Below are 15,892 nucleotides of genomic sequence, written 5' to 3'. Positions count from 1 at the left end.
CCCCCGTTGAAATTGATCTTATTATCTTACTAATGACGAAAAATTATACCTATCTGCGATTAATTTTGAGTTAACTATGAACAATGCGATTAAAAATTGTCAATCGTAAGGTTACAAAGAACACAGAAAAACATTGATAGCAAATTCATAAAATCACAAGTTGATACAATGTTATTGAAAAAAAATAAGCCCCAAAACCTTGCAACTTTTGCTGTAACTTTCTAAAAAAGCTGCTGTGATTTCAAGAATTTTAGGCCGCCACAATCACAGAAAAAGTCAGTAAAGTCTGGGAAGTACTATTGTGTTGCAAAGGAGGTACAACATTGTTCCCATGGCCTATCTGGACGTTAATCATCCCCAATTCAGAACAACTTCTTGGCCAACTATAAACAACGCCACTACAACTACATGTAGTTGTAGTGGCGCTCCAGACTATAATTGAAACCTGTGGTCTTACACAAATAATAAATGAAACCACGCGTCGCAACGGTAATACTATAGCTCTAGTTCTTGTCCGGGGTGTCACCACCTCCAACGTTATGATACTTCCATACACTAAAGTAATGTCTGATCATTACCTTATAAAATTCAAAGTTCTGACTCATTGTCAACAAGCTACTAATAACCACTGCTTTAGCAGCTGCAACATTAATGCTGTCACATATATCAGTGGTCCCCAACCACCGGGCCGTGGATTGATTGGTACCGGGCCGCACAAGAATAAAAAAAACAAAAAAAAAGCTTTTGTTTTTTTTATTAAATCAACATAAAAAACACAAGATTTACTTACAATTAGTGCACCAACCCAAAAATCCTCCCTCCCCCATTTACACTCTTTCACACTCATTCGCACAAAAGGGTTGTTTCTTTCTGTTATTAATATTTCTGGTTCCTATATTACATGTCAATATAGATCAATACAGTCTGCAGGGATACAGTCCGTAAGCACATATGATTGTATTTTTTTATGACAAAAAAACAACAAAAATAAAATAAAAACAATATTGAAAATGAATGGATGGATGATTGATTGTTTATCTACTAGTCAACGAATGAATGTTTCTTTACACTTGATCTCTTCAGGAAATGCAAAGGCCACTGCCTAACTAGAGCAAACCAAAACGGATCTAACCAGAACATAATTGAGCACAAGTCAAATGTATTTCTGTGCGACTATAACAGAAGTAAAAGTAGGACAGCAGTAGGAACACCTTTGGAAGTTCTACTTTATTCATTTTGACTGTGTGCGCCTCAGGGAGTCACAAGAGGTAAGACTGACAAGATGCTATGTATTTATATTTTTCTCTGTGGAATATATAAATATTATACATTTTCAGTTCTTTATTATATTTACTGAGCAGGTCTTCATAAAACCAGAAATCATACAGTGCAAACAAGTATAGCTGTGTACAATTTCTAAACTCCCATTGTCAGTTATTCAACTACGGTTCTTGCAAATTTAAAATCTATCATTCCTTCTCTAGCCCCTTCTACCTGACTGTCCTGCACTACACTACTTTTAGCAAGCTTACAGTGCATCCGGAAAGTATTCACAGCACTTCACTTTTTGTTATCTTACAAACTTATTACAAAATGCAGTAAATTCTACACAAAATACCCCATAATGACAATAGGCCCATTTCCACCGCAGGAACTTTTTCCAGGAACTTTCCCATTTAACCGAGGAAATAAAGTTCCCCCATGTTTCCAACCAAAACTTCAGTTTTTCAGAAACTATTTTTGGTTTCTGCCAGCTAGGTGGGACTTTTGAAAGGTTCCTAGTAGGGATGTCCGATAACATCGGACTGCCGATATCGGCCGATAAATGCTTTAAAATGTAATATCGGAAATTATCGGTATTGGTTTCAAAAATTTCGGTATCTGTTTCAAAAAGTTAAATGTATGTCTTTTTAAAACGCCGCTGTGTACACGGACGTAGGAAGAAGTACAGAGCGCCAATAAACTTTAAAAGGCACTGCCTTTGCGTGCCGGCCCAGTCTCACAATATCTACGGTTTTTGACACACTCACAAGTGACTGCAAGGCATACTTGATCAACAGCCATACAGGCCACACTGACTGTGGCCTGTATAAACAACTTTAACACTGTTACAAATATGCGCCACACTGTGAACCCACACCAAACAAGAATGACAAACACATTTCGAGAGAACATCCGGAGCGTAACACAACTTAAACACAACAGAACAAATACCCAGAACCCCTTGCAGCACTAACTCTTCCGGGACGCTACAATATACACCCCCGCTACCCCCTACCCTCCCACCTCAACCCCGCCCACCTCAACCTCCTAATGGTCTCTCAGGGAGAGCATGTCCCAAATTCCAAGCTGCTGTTTTGAGGCATGTTAAAAAAAATAATGCACTTTGTGACTTCAATAATAAATATGGCAGTGCCATGTTGGCACTTTTTTCCATAACTTGAGTTAAAGTTTTTCTCTTATTTTGGAAAACCTTGTTACATTGTTTAATGCATCCAGCAGGGCATCTCAACAAAATTAGGCACAATAATGTGTTAATTCCACAACTCTATATATCGGTATCGGTTGATATCGGTATCGGTAATTAAGAGTTGGACAATATCGGAATATCGGATATCGGCAAAAAAGCCATTATCGGACATCCCTAGTCTCTATATAAGGTTGACAGTGCATGGCAGATCACAAACCATGCATGAAGTCGAATGAATTGCCTGTAGACGTCCAATACAGGATTGTATTGAGGCACAAATCTGTTAAGGGTACAGAAAAATATCAGCTGCCTTGACGATCCTAATGAACACAGTGGCTTCCATCATCCATAAATGGAACCACCAAGACCCTTCCAAGAGCTGGCCGGCCATTTAAACTGAGTGATCAGGGGAGAGAAGTGCCCTTGTCAGGGAGGTGACCAAGAACCCGATGGTCACTCCGTCAGAGCTACAGCATTCCTCTGTGGAGAGAGGAGAACTTTACAGAAGTACAACCATCTCTGCAGCAATCCACCAATCAGGCCTGTATGGTAGAGTGACCAGACGGAAGCCATTTCATCGTAAACTTTTGCCAAAATGCACCTGAAAGACTCTCAGACCATGAGACACAAAATTCTCAAAGACAAAGATTGAACATGAACGACAGCCATCATCATCATCATCATCATCATCATCATCATCATCAGGCCAATACCATCCCTACAGTGGTGGCAGAATCATGCTGTGGGGATGTTTGTCATCAGCAGGAACTGGGTGACTAGTCTGGATAGAATAAGGAAAGATAAATGCAGCAATGTACAGAGACATTCTGGATGAAAATCGGCTCCAGAGCCCTTTCGAACACAGACTGGGACAACGGCCCTAAGCACACAGCCAAGATATTAAAGAAATGGCAAATCTGTAAATGTCCTTGAGTGACCTAGCTAGAACCCAGACTTGAGTCCAATTGAACATCGCTGAAATGATCTAAAAATGGCTGCGAGCTGATGCTTCTCACCCAACCTGATGGAGCTTAAGTGCAGCAAAGAGGAATGGGCGAAACTGCCCAAAGATAGGAGAGCCAAGATTGTGGCATCGTATTCAAAAAGACTGGAGGCTGTAATTGCTGTCAAAGGTGCATCAACAAAGTATTGAGCAAAGGCTGTGAAACATGTCCATGCTACAGTGTGTACATGTGATTTCTTAGTTTTTTAATTTTTAATAAATTTGCATAAATTTATAAAAACATTTTCACATTGACATTATGGGGTATATAGTGTGTAGAAATTTGAGGATAAAACAGGAATGTACTCCATATTGGAATATGGCTGTAACATAAGATGTGGAAAAAGTGAAGAGCTGAATACTTTCAACGTGCACTGTATCACTTTATAATTCAATATTCCTTCTTAACTTTGCAGTGTACTTTAGCACTTTAAGATTATTTTTCATTATGCAGCGCTTAAGTGTTTTTAGGAATTTGCTGCGAAAATATCTGTCCCCCAAATTTTGAACTGAACTTGGGGGCAGCCGGTTAAGTGTTATTCCTGGGCTCGCAGGCCGCCAGTTCAACAGACCTGCTTTATTACAAAACATACCTGTTAGCTTGCTCTCAATTCGCAGCACGGAAGTCTTTCTCCCCCAGCTCCGTCGTCCCTCTATAAAATCATCAGCAGTTGACTCAGTAGTTCTTTGGTAACGAACAAAGTTACACCAAAAGTATGTTGTTGTTTTGAGAGTACAACTGAAAAATGAGCCAAAGTGAGGCCAAAGAAAGTTGCAGATTTCAGCACCTAAATAAGGTGAGAAACACCACTGAATTTATTAAAAAAAAAAAAAAAAATTAAAAAAAAGAACTCAAAGGTGCTATTCCTGTGGGTCTCCTCCCCCCTTCCGCCCTCTAGTCATCGCTGTCTTCAACAAAATGTTATCATTTACATGTATTTCACATAATTTTCTGCATGTATAAATATGATTATTCTCTATAAAATGTGTTTTGTGGTAATATTGGGTGTCTGGAACGTATTAATTGGATTTGCATTAATTATTATAGGAAAAATCATTTTTTGCACAATTAAGTCTTTGTTGGATTGTTTGGAACAGCTTACTGAAAACAAACGTACCACTGTAATTATGACATACCTGCCACACAAGATTGTGTGTGCGTGAGAGAGCGTATCGTAGAGTTTGTGCATTATTTTCAGTCTATCTATGAAAGCTGCTGGTCATCAATAACTGGCAGTAAAAGTGATCACATAGCAGTGCATCCTAAGAATCTAGATTTAAATTACTAATGATTGTATTATCTGATATACAGTTTTAATTTGTCTTTGTTATTTAAAATCATCAACAAACATGACCACCGAGTACATATAGCAGACATAGGACTGCTACAATATTATTGCCCCATACTGAAGCAGACTGCTAAGCATTTAAATGTTATTTTTAAATGTATCCATGAAAATATTGGAAATCTGCTTATAGTGTGTTTGACAGAGAAGCAGCTCGCAGGAGATACCACAAAAGTCCGCTCTCCGAGGTAAAGGCTTATTACATTACTTCATAAAACTACTGTATGTAATGTATATGATACAACAATTCGTTATAGCATACATGTTAAAAATGTGGTGTTCAATGGGGAACATACATTTTCGTATTTTGGGTTACGAGAGACAATTTTGTAAAATGGAGGTGCTACTATTATCGTTACATAAAAAAATGCTAGGTTCTAACTGCTGTATAGTAACAATAGAGTGGCATCATACTGTATATATGTCCGTCATGTCTTAACATTTCTTAGAGTGCATCGCTGAAACTGTTTACAGTTTATGTATAGCTCAAATATAATCTAGTTTACACATGACAGTGTTTACATTTTCATATAATTCACATGAGAACATGTTGCGTTAATAAGTGTTGTGTAAATGCTGAAGACTGTAACATTAGGCACCCGAGACAACCTCAAGCAACAATAACATGAACAACCATTAAATAAAATGAATATGGGACCACAAAAAAAGGAGCCAGAAAAAAATGCAAGCAATGAAAACATTCTAAATTGTTGCAATCATTTGCAAAGCAGATCTGAAGCAAACACCGACACATGGGACAAGAGTGGTGAAAACCACAAACCTAAAAGTTTGTAGTCATTAAGTAAATGGTGGTGAATTAACATGAATGAATGAGAACAAACGCGCACGCACAGAAAACAATAAAAAGTAAACCAACACGTGTAATATAGTGGATATCTGTACAGCCCTCTCAAAAGCAAATGGAGTATGTATGATAAATAATGAATAGAAGTTGAAAAGAACTAGTTAATGTTTCATGAAACTTCGACATCATCCCAGTCAGGCTGAAGACTTTTGCCTATTTCTGCTTGACACGTGCACAACAGAACAAACAGCACAGGAGCAAAAAGCAGGCAAAAATAATACAAATAAAAATCACATCACAATGAGAGCTTATTTGCAAATGTTAAAACCTATAAAAAAAGACACGTTTGATGAGACATGCTCAAACACATGTTGCAGAGACCAAAGCGCAAAGAAAAGTAGTCTGAGGAGGACCTTAAGTAACTAGTAGTAACTTCAGATGTGTACGGGCCAAGTGAACATCTGGAGTGTTAATGTTTATCATCAGCATGCAATTAAGGGTCAAGTATGATAAGTGCCCAAACACATGCTGATGAATGTGAAAGCTTGGGGAGCTGTCAGCAGCTGGCACACACTGGACAGAAATGATGCAGAGTCACGTTTCAGCTTGAAGGACAGCGTCACAGGAAGCTATATACACTCAATGACGTGTGTGCACGCTTTGTGCGTCCTAAGGCTAATCGGAGCCAGAAATGTTGCAGTGTGTGTGTGTGCACATTCCACTCACCTTGTATGAGTATGCGCACATCCCGACTGCGGAGGTTGATGTCATTGGCAACTTCGCATCTGTAAACGCCGGTGTCGTTCCGCTGGAGGGGACGCAGGAAAATCAGCGTGCTGTTCATGATTTCCACGCCGTCTGGCATGTCGCTGTCCAGCCTTAAACACACATATAGGAGAACATCTAAAAACAGATGTTTTTTGGTGGGGGTCGGAGTGTACAGATTTCAACATTTAATGACGTATTGAATGTCAGTTGTAGGGATTGATTGCCATGATTTAAGCGGCTGCCAAGAGGGTGCTAACTTTCGAACGTGCTGCTATACTTGCACACCGCCGTCTCCCATGTAAGCTACGCAACATTACGTAACACACATGTGCAAGAAAAGATTTTGTGTAAGCTTGCAGCGGACATGTGCATGTGTACGAGACCGCCATTAACTAAGCCATCTTATTTGAGCCAGATGACGATTTTTATTCAATTGGAAGAGTTACCATGAAAAATATCAATCAATCAACGTTTATTTATATAGCCCTTAATCACAAGTGTCTCAAAGGGCTGCACAAGCCACAACGACATCCTCGGCTCAGATCCCACACCAGGGCAAGAAAAAAACTCAACCCAATGGGATACAATTAAAAACCTTTTTTTAAATCACCAACGGTAACATATGCTAGCCAGTGGTGGTGTTATATATCGTTATTAGAGATGTCAGAAATCAATTAACTCATGTGTTTAAATGAACAAACCTGATCCATCTGAAGTGATGAGCTGGTGGGTTTGCATTGGCTTTGCATGTCATTTCAACATTGTCTCGGCCCACGTACCAGTCTCCATCATACCCCACCACAGAGATGTCAGGAGCAACTTGAGGAAAGAGACAAAAAAAAACAACAAGAGTGAGACGTTACTCTTGCGGTATTAGATGCTGTCAGCAAACAAACATCAAAGATTGTTTTCTTTTTTTCAAAATAATAAAGTAATTGATGGCTGCAATTGTCTTGAGTTGTAGCTTCAGGAAGTGCTGAGGACCTCAGTTTATAAATGATAAATGATAAATGAGTTATACTTGTGGGGTGGTATAGCTCGATTGGTAGAGTGGCCGTGCCAGCAACTTGAGGGTTCCAGGTTCGATCCCCGCTTCCGCCATCCTAGTCCTTTCCGTTGTGTCCTTGGGCAAGACACTTTACCCACCTGCTCCCAGTGCCACCCACACTGGTTTAAATGTAACTTAGATATTGGGTTTCACTATGTAAAAGCGCTTTGAGTCACTAGAGAAAAGCGCTATATAAATATAATTCACTTCACTTCACTACTTGTATAGCGCTTTTCTACCTTCAAGGTACTCAAAGCGCTTTGACAGTATTTCCACATTTACCCATTCACACACACATTCACACACTGATGGCGGGAGCTGCCATGCAAGGCGCTAACCAGCAGCCATCAGAGGACGTGACTAGGAAGGTAGAAGGTGGGAATTGAACCCCAGTAACCAGCAACACTCCGATTGCTGGCACAGCCACACTACCAACTTCGCCACGCCGTCCCTTTAACAGAGATACTCTGCTAACCCCCTATTTGTTTTCCCTGCATGCATTTAAACCTAATTGAAATTCATTTTAATTGATTTAGTGCTGCAACAAAAGACACATAAGAGACTAGAGAGGCACTTACACTGCACATTAAGCTGGTAGGGGATTCTGAAATCATTGGGCAGAGCCGGGTGGCGGACGACACAGGTGAGCGTGTGGCCCTGGACGTGACGTGTGGGCAGCCAAAGGTAACGCACTTGTGTCGTCGTGGTGCCGTTGACGTCGTCAAAGAGCTGGACTTCTGACTGGCCAAAAAGGTTGGACTCCCAGGACACCTCAGCGGGGGGCCGGGCACGCTCTGCGATACAAGTGGCCACCACGGTCTCATTACCCCCATCTATTAGTGGTGTGGAGCCGGCAGACACGTAGACCTTCGGCTCCACTGATGGGTCAGAGAAGGAGAAAATATGTGATATGGCTTTGCATATACGTATAATGACAAGTTAATAATAGTGTAACATGATGGCCAATCCATCTGTTAAACATCACTGGTACAGGACAACATATATTGTAACAGTGCACAATGAACATCTCTGTTGTCTATACATTCATTTATTTGTTGTGCACCATCACAAATAAATGTGATGCTAGTTCCTCACCCTTACACAAACATGATGTAATGGGCCGCTCTATGAATGTAGCTTTTCGTTACAACTCCATATAGTAGATGGCATCGTAACGGTGCTTCTCATATGAACCTGGGGCCTCATGTATTAAGCTTGCTTACACAGATATCCCCTTATTCACGGCAAAGATGAGATGTATCAAGAGTGAAATAAAGTAACGTGCGCTGCCTCACACCATCTTCATGCTTCACGTATGCACATTTCTACAGGCTGTGTATACTTTGGCGACACAGGTGGTCGTTCCGGCATTGCAAACATTTTAATTCAAAAATGTAAAAAAAAACCCGGAGAAGGGCACAAAATTTAGTCTTTTGCCATGCTTCATATTTATATTATTTGTGAGCACGTTAATTTATTTTGGCGATCATTTTGCCACCCATTCCTGTGACTGCATCACCAGTTTGGCCAGTCGGGTGGACAGTTGAAGCAGTCGGTGGCGATACACTGGCGCCGGTGGAATGACCCGCCTTTGTGTTACGTATGGCTGCTACCGCAGTAAGCTCTCCTGTGTTGTAATAATACATTGAGTAATCAAACAAGTGTCAAAGGCTTTTGTATTGCAAACCATATATTACACTTCAAAAAGTCAGTGTTCAAAAACATGAAAAAAAATACAAAAATTAGGAGTGTTTTACTTGAACTAAGGAAAATGATCTGCCAATAGAACAAGAAAATTTGGCTTGTCAAGACTTTCCAAAACAAGCAAAATTAGCTAACCTCAATTAACCCAAAAATACCTTAAAATAAGTATATTCTCACTAATAAGTGCACTTTTCTTGGTCGGAAAAAAAAAAAGAGACCTTATTGCTCAATATGTTGAAAAATATTCTTAAATGAAGTAAATGCTAGTGCCATTATCTTGACATAATGACATGCGCTCGACATTACATTTCTTGAAACCAGCAAACTTATACTAAAACAAATTTATTGTTCTTAATGGAAAGGCAACAAGGCAACCGCTTGTTACTCTCTGGGTCTCCTAGCCGCTCAGGCTGTTTAAAAATGCATTTTCACATCGATAACATGACATTATCGCACCAAGTGCGTGCTCTTTCAGTCAATTAGTGCGCATACCGTATATACAGCCCGGCCCCCGGCCAAATTTTTTTTTATTGTAATTTTGAAGAATTTATCTGAATGTGCATGAACTATTTTTATTCAAAATAGTTTGAAATGTCACATGTTAAATGTTTAAATAGTCAGTTTACTGTACTACTATATGAGGACGTATTTTCTATTGTTTCATTGAAAATAAAACGGCAAAGTCCATTTGGCTGTCATCTGTTTTAATTATGAGACACATTTGTGTCAAAATCATGATTTTTTTTTTTCATGCTTGAAGTAAGAAATGATTACTTTAAAAAAGTAGTTTTATACTTGTGAGTGTTGATGACACAGCTTTGCAACAGTTGATAAAGTAGTTTTAAGCATGTTTTACTCAATATACCTGTAGGTCATCAAATCTCAGCAACAAGCTGTAATATCTTACTGAGATCATTTAGGACCAAAACACTTATCACAAGTAAAACACTAACATAAAATCTGCTTACTGAGAAGAATGATCTTATCTGACAGAAAATAAGCAAATATCACCCTTATTTGAGATATTTAATCTTACTCAGATTGCAATTTTTGCAGTGTACATAATTTCTACATGAAACTAATATGGTGTGAGCAGGCTACTGTACGAACACATTTTGTTGTAAATTACACAGATTATATTTGTATTGGGGGTAATCACAGCAACCCACCTCTTCTAAAGTTGTATGAATCATTGCAACGACTATCTTTTCAAACGAGGTGCAGCACTGTACTTCATCAGGTTGTCAGTTTTGGCCACATCCATATTCTTCTTCACTTTCTTCCTGATGTCCGACCATTTATTTTTTATTTCATCCTGTGAACGGTAATCGGAGCATAGCAATGACCGGCTTTCAATCTCACTACCCTGGCGTTCGCTGGAATCCTGAGAAAAAAGCACCTACTGAATTGTGATTGGGCAGAGCGTGCAGATCTCATGCACATGGCTAATTTCAATATGATTTGCGTATACATGCATGCAACACTTAATACATGAGGCTCCAGGTCTGCCAGAGAATAAGGATGACGTAGCAAGATGTCAGTATTGCCAATTTAGCAGCTATATTTAGGTAGTATTCAGACCATTTTCATTTGATTTTTTAAAGCGACTAGTGACAAAACTGAAGACTTTTTCGGATCTTTTTTTGATACTTCTAGAGATTATCGCTCAGTTCAAGGAAAAGCGCTTATAAAAGCAAAAACTATCTGAAATAAGCGACAGAATCCATTTATATTTCTAAAGATATTTATTTTGCTTTAAGTTTCCCCCCGCATCCAAAGAAATGACATGGACATGTGTCAAGGCCAATCATGCAAATTGGACAAGGATGGCATCTACTCCCACCCCAACCCTGCAGACCACCCCCATAAATTGATTGCATTGAATAGAGTCGTGCCTCGCTACAACGCGCTTCAAATATCGTAGCTTCACCACATCGCAGATTTTTGGGGGATATATTTTTAAACATATCCTACCATTTTATTTTTAAATTAAGCATTTTCAAGCACAAAAATGGCTAAATAAACTAAAAATATTTATAGTACAGTAGTATTGGCCACTAGAGGAGACCAAACCAAGCATAACGGGCTGTTCAGTATCGTGGCAACTAATTGGATTTTTTTTTTTAATTATAAAATAAAAGAAGAGTGTAAAGGTGACTGAAGTAGATTATTTCATGTGTATAGTGCACTCATAATGTCCAAAAACATATTTAAAAGGTCTTAAACAGTTCTTTATGCTCTAGCTACAGAAATCATTGCATTATAATTATTGATTTCTACTGAGCGGAAATTCATCAATCGCCGTCATGCCCTGAACCAATTAACAGCGATAAACAAGGGACAAATGTATACAGCGTACATGCTTACCGTGTACACTGACAGTAGTTGAAGCTTGGGTGTTCCCTAGAGGGAATGTGGCCACCTTACAGGTGTACATGCCCATGTCAGCAAAGCCTACATTTTCCAGTACAATAGTAGCATCGTAAGAGGAGGGCGAATGGAAATGTAAGCGATGGATGTACTCCGGAGAGATGGAGATGCCGTAGCGCGGGTTGTAGACGGCCACGGTGACCGAGCCAGAGGGTAGACGACGCTCCCAAGAGCTCTGAGTGAGAGTGAGGTTGGTCGCCACATCCACCCGACACTCTAACGTCAGGTTCTTACCCAGCACAGCGCTCACACTCGGGGGCACGATCACCTCGCTGGCCAACAACCCTGCCAATGACAGACACAAAGAATTAGGTTTAGTTAATTGGGATTTCCGTTAGCTTTAGCAGGGACTTTGCTATCTTTCAGAGGTTTGCAACAACTTCAACAATGTGACAGAGATAATTTGCAAATTTAACAGGACATATTCACAATACATTTATAATATAGTAGTAGACTATTTCTACCAGCTCATGTATGTCCTTAAATTTAACAATTTAAAAAATGTTTTTCGTAATAAATCAGTACAATTTAATCCACTCATTTCAATATTTTTTTGTTACAAAGGTTTTACATTTTCCTAGTTATTTTTTAACACCTCTACTTTTACAGTTGATCATTGAGATCATACTGCTAGAAACAAAACGATCTAGTCGCCCAAGATAAAAATGTGTTTGTGCCGCCGGCCAAATACCATAATAGCTTTACTATGAGGTTGTCTAAACTACAATGAGAAATATTTATGGTGTTGTGGCAAATGTTTCATAGCTCTTGAAGCTCGGCACAATTTGACATTTGTGGGGATAAGACGGGACTCAAAGGATGATAGCATCACAGCAGGCGTCAGAGCATTTAAACAAATAAAACACAGATGACAGTGGGAGCGTTCATTTGATGAATTTGTTTAATCTGTAGCTCTCCTCCACCCAGACAAAGCCGAGGCAGAAAGCCTGAAAGCAGTCCATCTCTGAATGTCCTCTTTTCAGATTAACCCGTGGTCTTACTGTCAAAATGGTGGCACCGCTCAGAAGAAGAAACTCATCTTTTTAAGGAAAGATAGAAAAAAATATATTTTAAAAAACCCGACAAGATCCTAATGAAGGCAGCAGAGGCGACGGTGATGAAGATGACATCACCACTCAGGAGTATCAGGGGAGGGAGGGTAAGAAAAAGAAAACTGTTGAAGTGTGAGGATAGGCAACGGAGTGAGGGATGCTATCATCAAGATTCCAGTTAACAGAAAACAGATGAATGACGTCAGAGATTTATGAAAAAAAATTAAAATGTGCGCCAAATGCCTTGGACCAGATCACTAATTGCAACAAACTGCCAGCGTGGAAGACATCATGACTAATCAAAACCTGCTGTGCTGCTCGGCAACTGAGTCCAAAACAGTATTCTATTGTTGTTTTGCCAAAATCAGCTACATCTTCAGCCAAGCTCCCTCTTGAAAGACAGTGTCCTCAAATATTGCTGCAGGACCAATTAAGTCTACTTCAAATGTATGCATTCGATTATGTGAAATACCTACGACACAATTATTTTAGTGGTACCTATTCATTTTCTTTCATATATCATTTCTATGGGTCTACTTGGCAATTTTATAGGCAGAAGATTGTCCTACAAGGGTATCACTACATCCTCCAAGGGGAGTGAAGCCATTCTGAATGAAGAGTGAGTGTCATGGTAATGATGGTTGACTTTCTGGAGTGGCGCTAATTGGTCGCCTTCATCAAGGGATTCACTTGAGTGACCAAGTAGAAACTGTGCAGAACTGAGATTCAGTACAAAGCATGTCACTACACATGCTCATAGGCAGTACTGCATGTTCATTAAGTGGCAATGAAAGAAACTGTACATGTGAAAACACATACATAAAATCTAAAGATTAAAAGCCATCTTGAAAAAAATAAATAACTATGTCAAGCCAAAACCTCATAAATAATAACAGGCTGTCCTGACAGCGGTCCAAAAATGCTTCAAACTTGTTGTGAACTAGTCTCAAGAGATAGATGATACAATTTTATTGCCTTAAGCCAAAGTGTTATGATGTGCTGTCTGGTGTGTCGGTGTTAAGCTTGTCCGCTCTAAAAGTCACAGTAGTCATTATTCAATTTTATGTGGTGTGTGTTTTTATTCATCACACACGCTTATTTAGAGTTTAAGCATGTGCCACAGTGACTTACGGTGTATTTGTGCAACTGACTGGAAGGATAGACAGCAGATCAACAATACTACTATCAGGAGACACCGAACCAAACACTGGACCTGTAACCACACGGTTAATGCTGTGCCGCCTGTCGAAGCCTAGCAATGCTGTAGCTAACGACGCCATTGAAGCTAACTTAGCTACGGGACCTCGTCAGAGCTATGATAAAAACATTAGCGCTCCACCTACGCCAGCCCTCATCAACACCTGTGCTCACCTGCGTTCCAGCGATCGACGGCGCGACGAAGGACTTCACCCGTTCATCGATGTGGTTGGCGGCTAGCGTCGGATAGCGCGTCTGCTATCCTCAAAGTCCTCCTGGTTGTGTTGCTGCAGCCAGCCGCTAATACACCGATCCCACCTACAGCTTTCTTCTTTGCAGTCTCCATTGTTCATTAAACAAATTGCAAAAGATTCACCAACACAGATGTCCAGAATACTGTGGAATTTTGCGATGAAAACAGAGCTGTTTGTATTGAGATACAATGTGTCCGAATACTTCCGTTTCAACCATTGACGTCACGCGCAAACGTCATCATACATAGACGTTTTCAACCGGAAGTTTCGTGGGAAATTTAAAATTGCACTTTATAAGTTAACCCAGCCGTATTAGCATGTGTTGCAATGTTAAGATTTCATCATTGATATATAAACTATCAGACTGCGTGGTCGGTAGTAGTGGGTTTCAGTAGGCCTTTAATTTAGAAGTCTTCTATTAGAACTTCTCTTTCCTGTCATTAAACGAAACAGGTGCAGCTAAACTACTCAGTGGCCTAGTGGTTAGAGTGTCTGCCCTGAGATCGGTAGGTTGGGAGTTCAAACCCCGGCCGAGTCATACCAAAGACTATAAAAATGGGACCCATTACCTCCCTGCTTGGCACTCAGCATCAAGGGTTGGAATTGGGGGTTAAATCACCAAAAATGATTCCCGGGCGCGGCGCCGCTGCTGCCCACTGCTCCCCTCACCTCCCGGGGGGTGCACAAGGGGATGGTTCAAATGCAGAGGACAAATTTCACCACACCTAGTGTGTGTGTGACAATCATTGGTACTTTAAACAGTTTGCTCGAAGCATGTGCACTTTTCCTAAAAACACTAGAGTGCTCCTGTTGTATAGAGGAAGTTGGACCAGTGTAAACATATTGGCACTTGACACTTTGCATTAACATTTGAACCTTGCTAGCACACTGAGGTCCAAACTTGTGATTGACATGAGACGTTGCTCAAGGCACCCCTTGAAAAAGGGAACTTCACTTCTTTTTTATGTTTTCTATCGTTCACAATGATTACGAGTGACAAGAACATACATGTGTTGTTTTTTTAGGGTTTTAAAAATTATAAACGCTTGGAAGACTAATGGGACACACGTTTTGTATACACACTGCAAGTATATATAATGTAGTAACAGACACGTTCATAACAATATGCAATCTGTACAATATGTACCTTACTTTGGTCATTGAAGCATTGCCAGAACGGATTTCCTCAGCACATTTATTTCCGGTTCCAGAGCAACACACTTCAGACTTGTGGCAAGAAATGTGTGGTCCTACTTCCGGAAACAAATGCGAATGTTTTCTAATCATGGCAGACTTGGTAACAGACAACGAAGATGATTATTTTTGGACAACCTGATCTTTTTTAAGCTGAATATACAGACAATGAACTACTGCTTCTATAATTTAGCACGAAGGAAGGGTGAAACGTCAGGAGCAGACGTAAGCAGGGAAAGTGAGGTCGCCATGACTTTGTCGCTGAAAATACGAAACTTGAAGCAAAGCTATGCCAAAAAAAATTGATTGCTTACCCAAAATCAACTGAAAACGTCCCCGACAAGCTGGACCAAACGCACAACTGTCCATCGAATGAGTGCCTTTTCAAATGTGTAAACAGTAAAGAAATGTAGTATTTTATAAATAAATATATTTTTTTTTAAACGTGTCAGACTTCAATTCGTATTTGGAATACTCCCAGGCTTTGAAGGTGAGCACAAAGTCAGCAGTTGAAATGATATCCTGCAATGGAGTACATCAGCGGTTCTCAAACTGTGGCATATTCAAACAGTGTTACTGTTCAAACTGTGTGTCATGTGGCCAAAATAATAAATATATATT

General features: G+C 39.8%; 1 protein-coding gene across 3 annotated transcripts in view; it reads right to left on the bottom strand.

The window, feature by feature from the left end:
• nectin3b (nectin cell adhesion molecule 3b) overlaps positions 1-15,892 on the bottom strand; it is a 68,105-nt gene that overhangs the window by 36,488 nt on the left and 15,725 nt on the right. For 2 of the 3 annotated variants that reach the window (XM_062047980.1, XM_062047979.1), the window contains exons 2-5: positions 11,512-11,859; positions 8,019-8,318; positions 7,094-7,211; positions 6,351-6,502 (exon numbers count right to left, since the gene is read on the bottom strand). In XM_062047980.1, coding sequence (XP_061903964.1) covers positions 6,351-6,502; positions 7,094-7,211; positions 8,019-8,318; positions 11,512-11,859 — 918 coding nt within the window. Of the gene's footprint in view, positions 1-4,066; positions 4,127-6,350; positions 6,503-7,093; positions 7,212-8,018; positions 8,319-11,511; positions 11,860-15,892 lie in introns of all 3 variants that reach the window. The other variant, XM_062047978.1, reaches the window with a different exon arrangement.

Source organism: Entelurus aequoreus, linkage group LG05, assembly GCF_033978785.1.
Source record: "Entelurus aequoreus isolate RoL-2023_Sb linkage group LG05, RoL_Eaeq_v1.1, whole genome shotgun sequence".
NCBI lineage: Eukaryota > Metazoa > Chordata > Actinopteri > Syngnathiformes > Syngnathidae > Entelurus > Entelurus aequoreus.
Note: the sequence above shows the minus strand (reverse complement) of the source record. Positions and strands in the feature narration are given on the sequence as shown.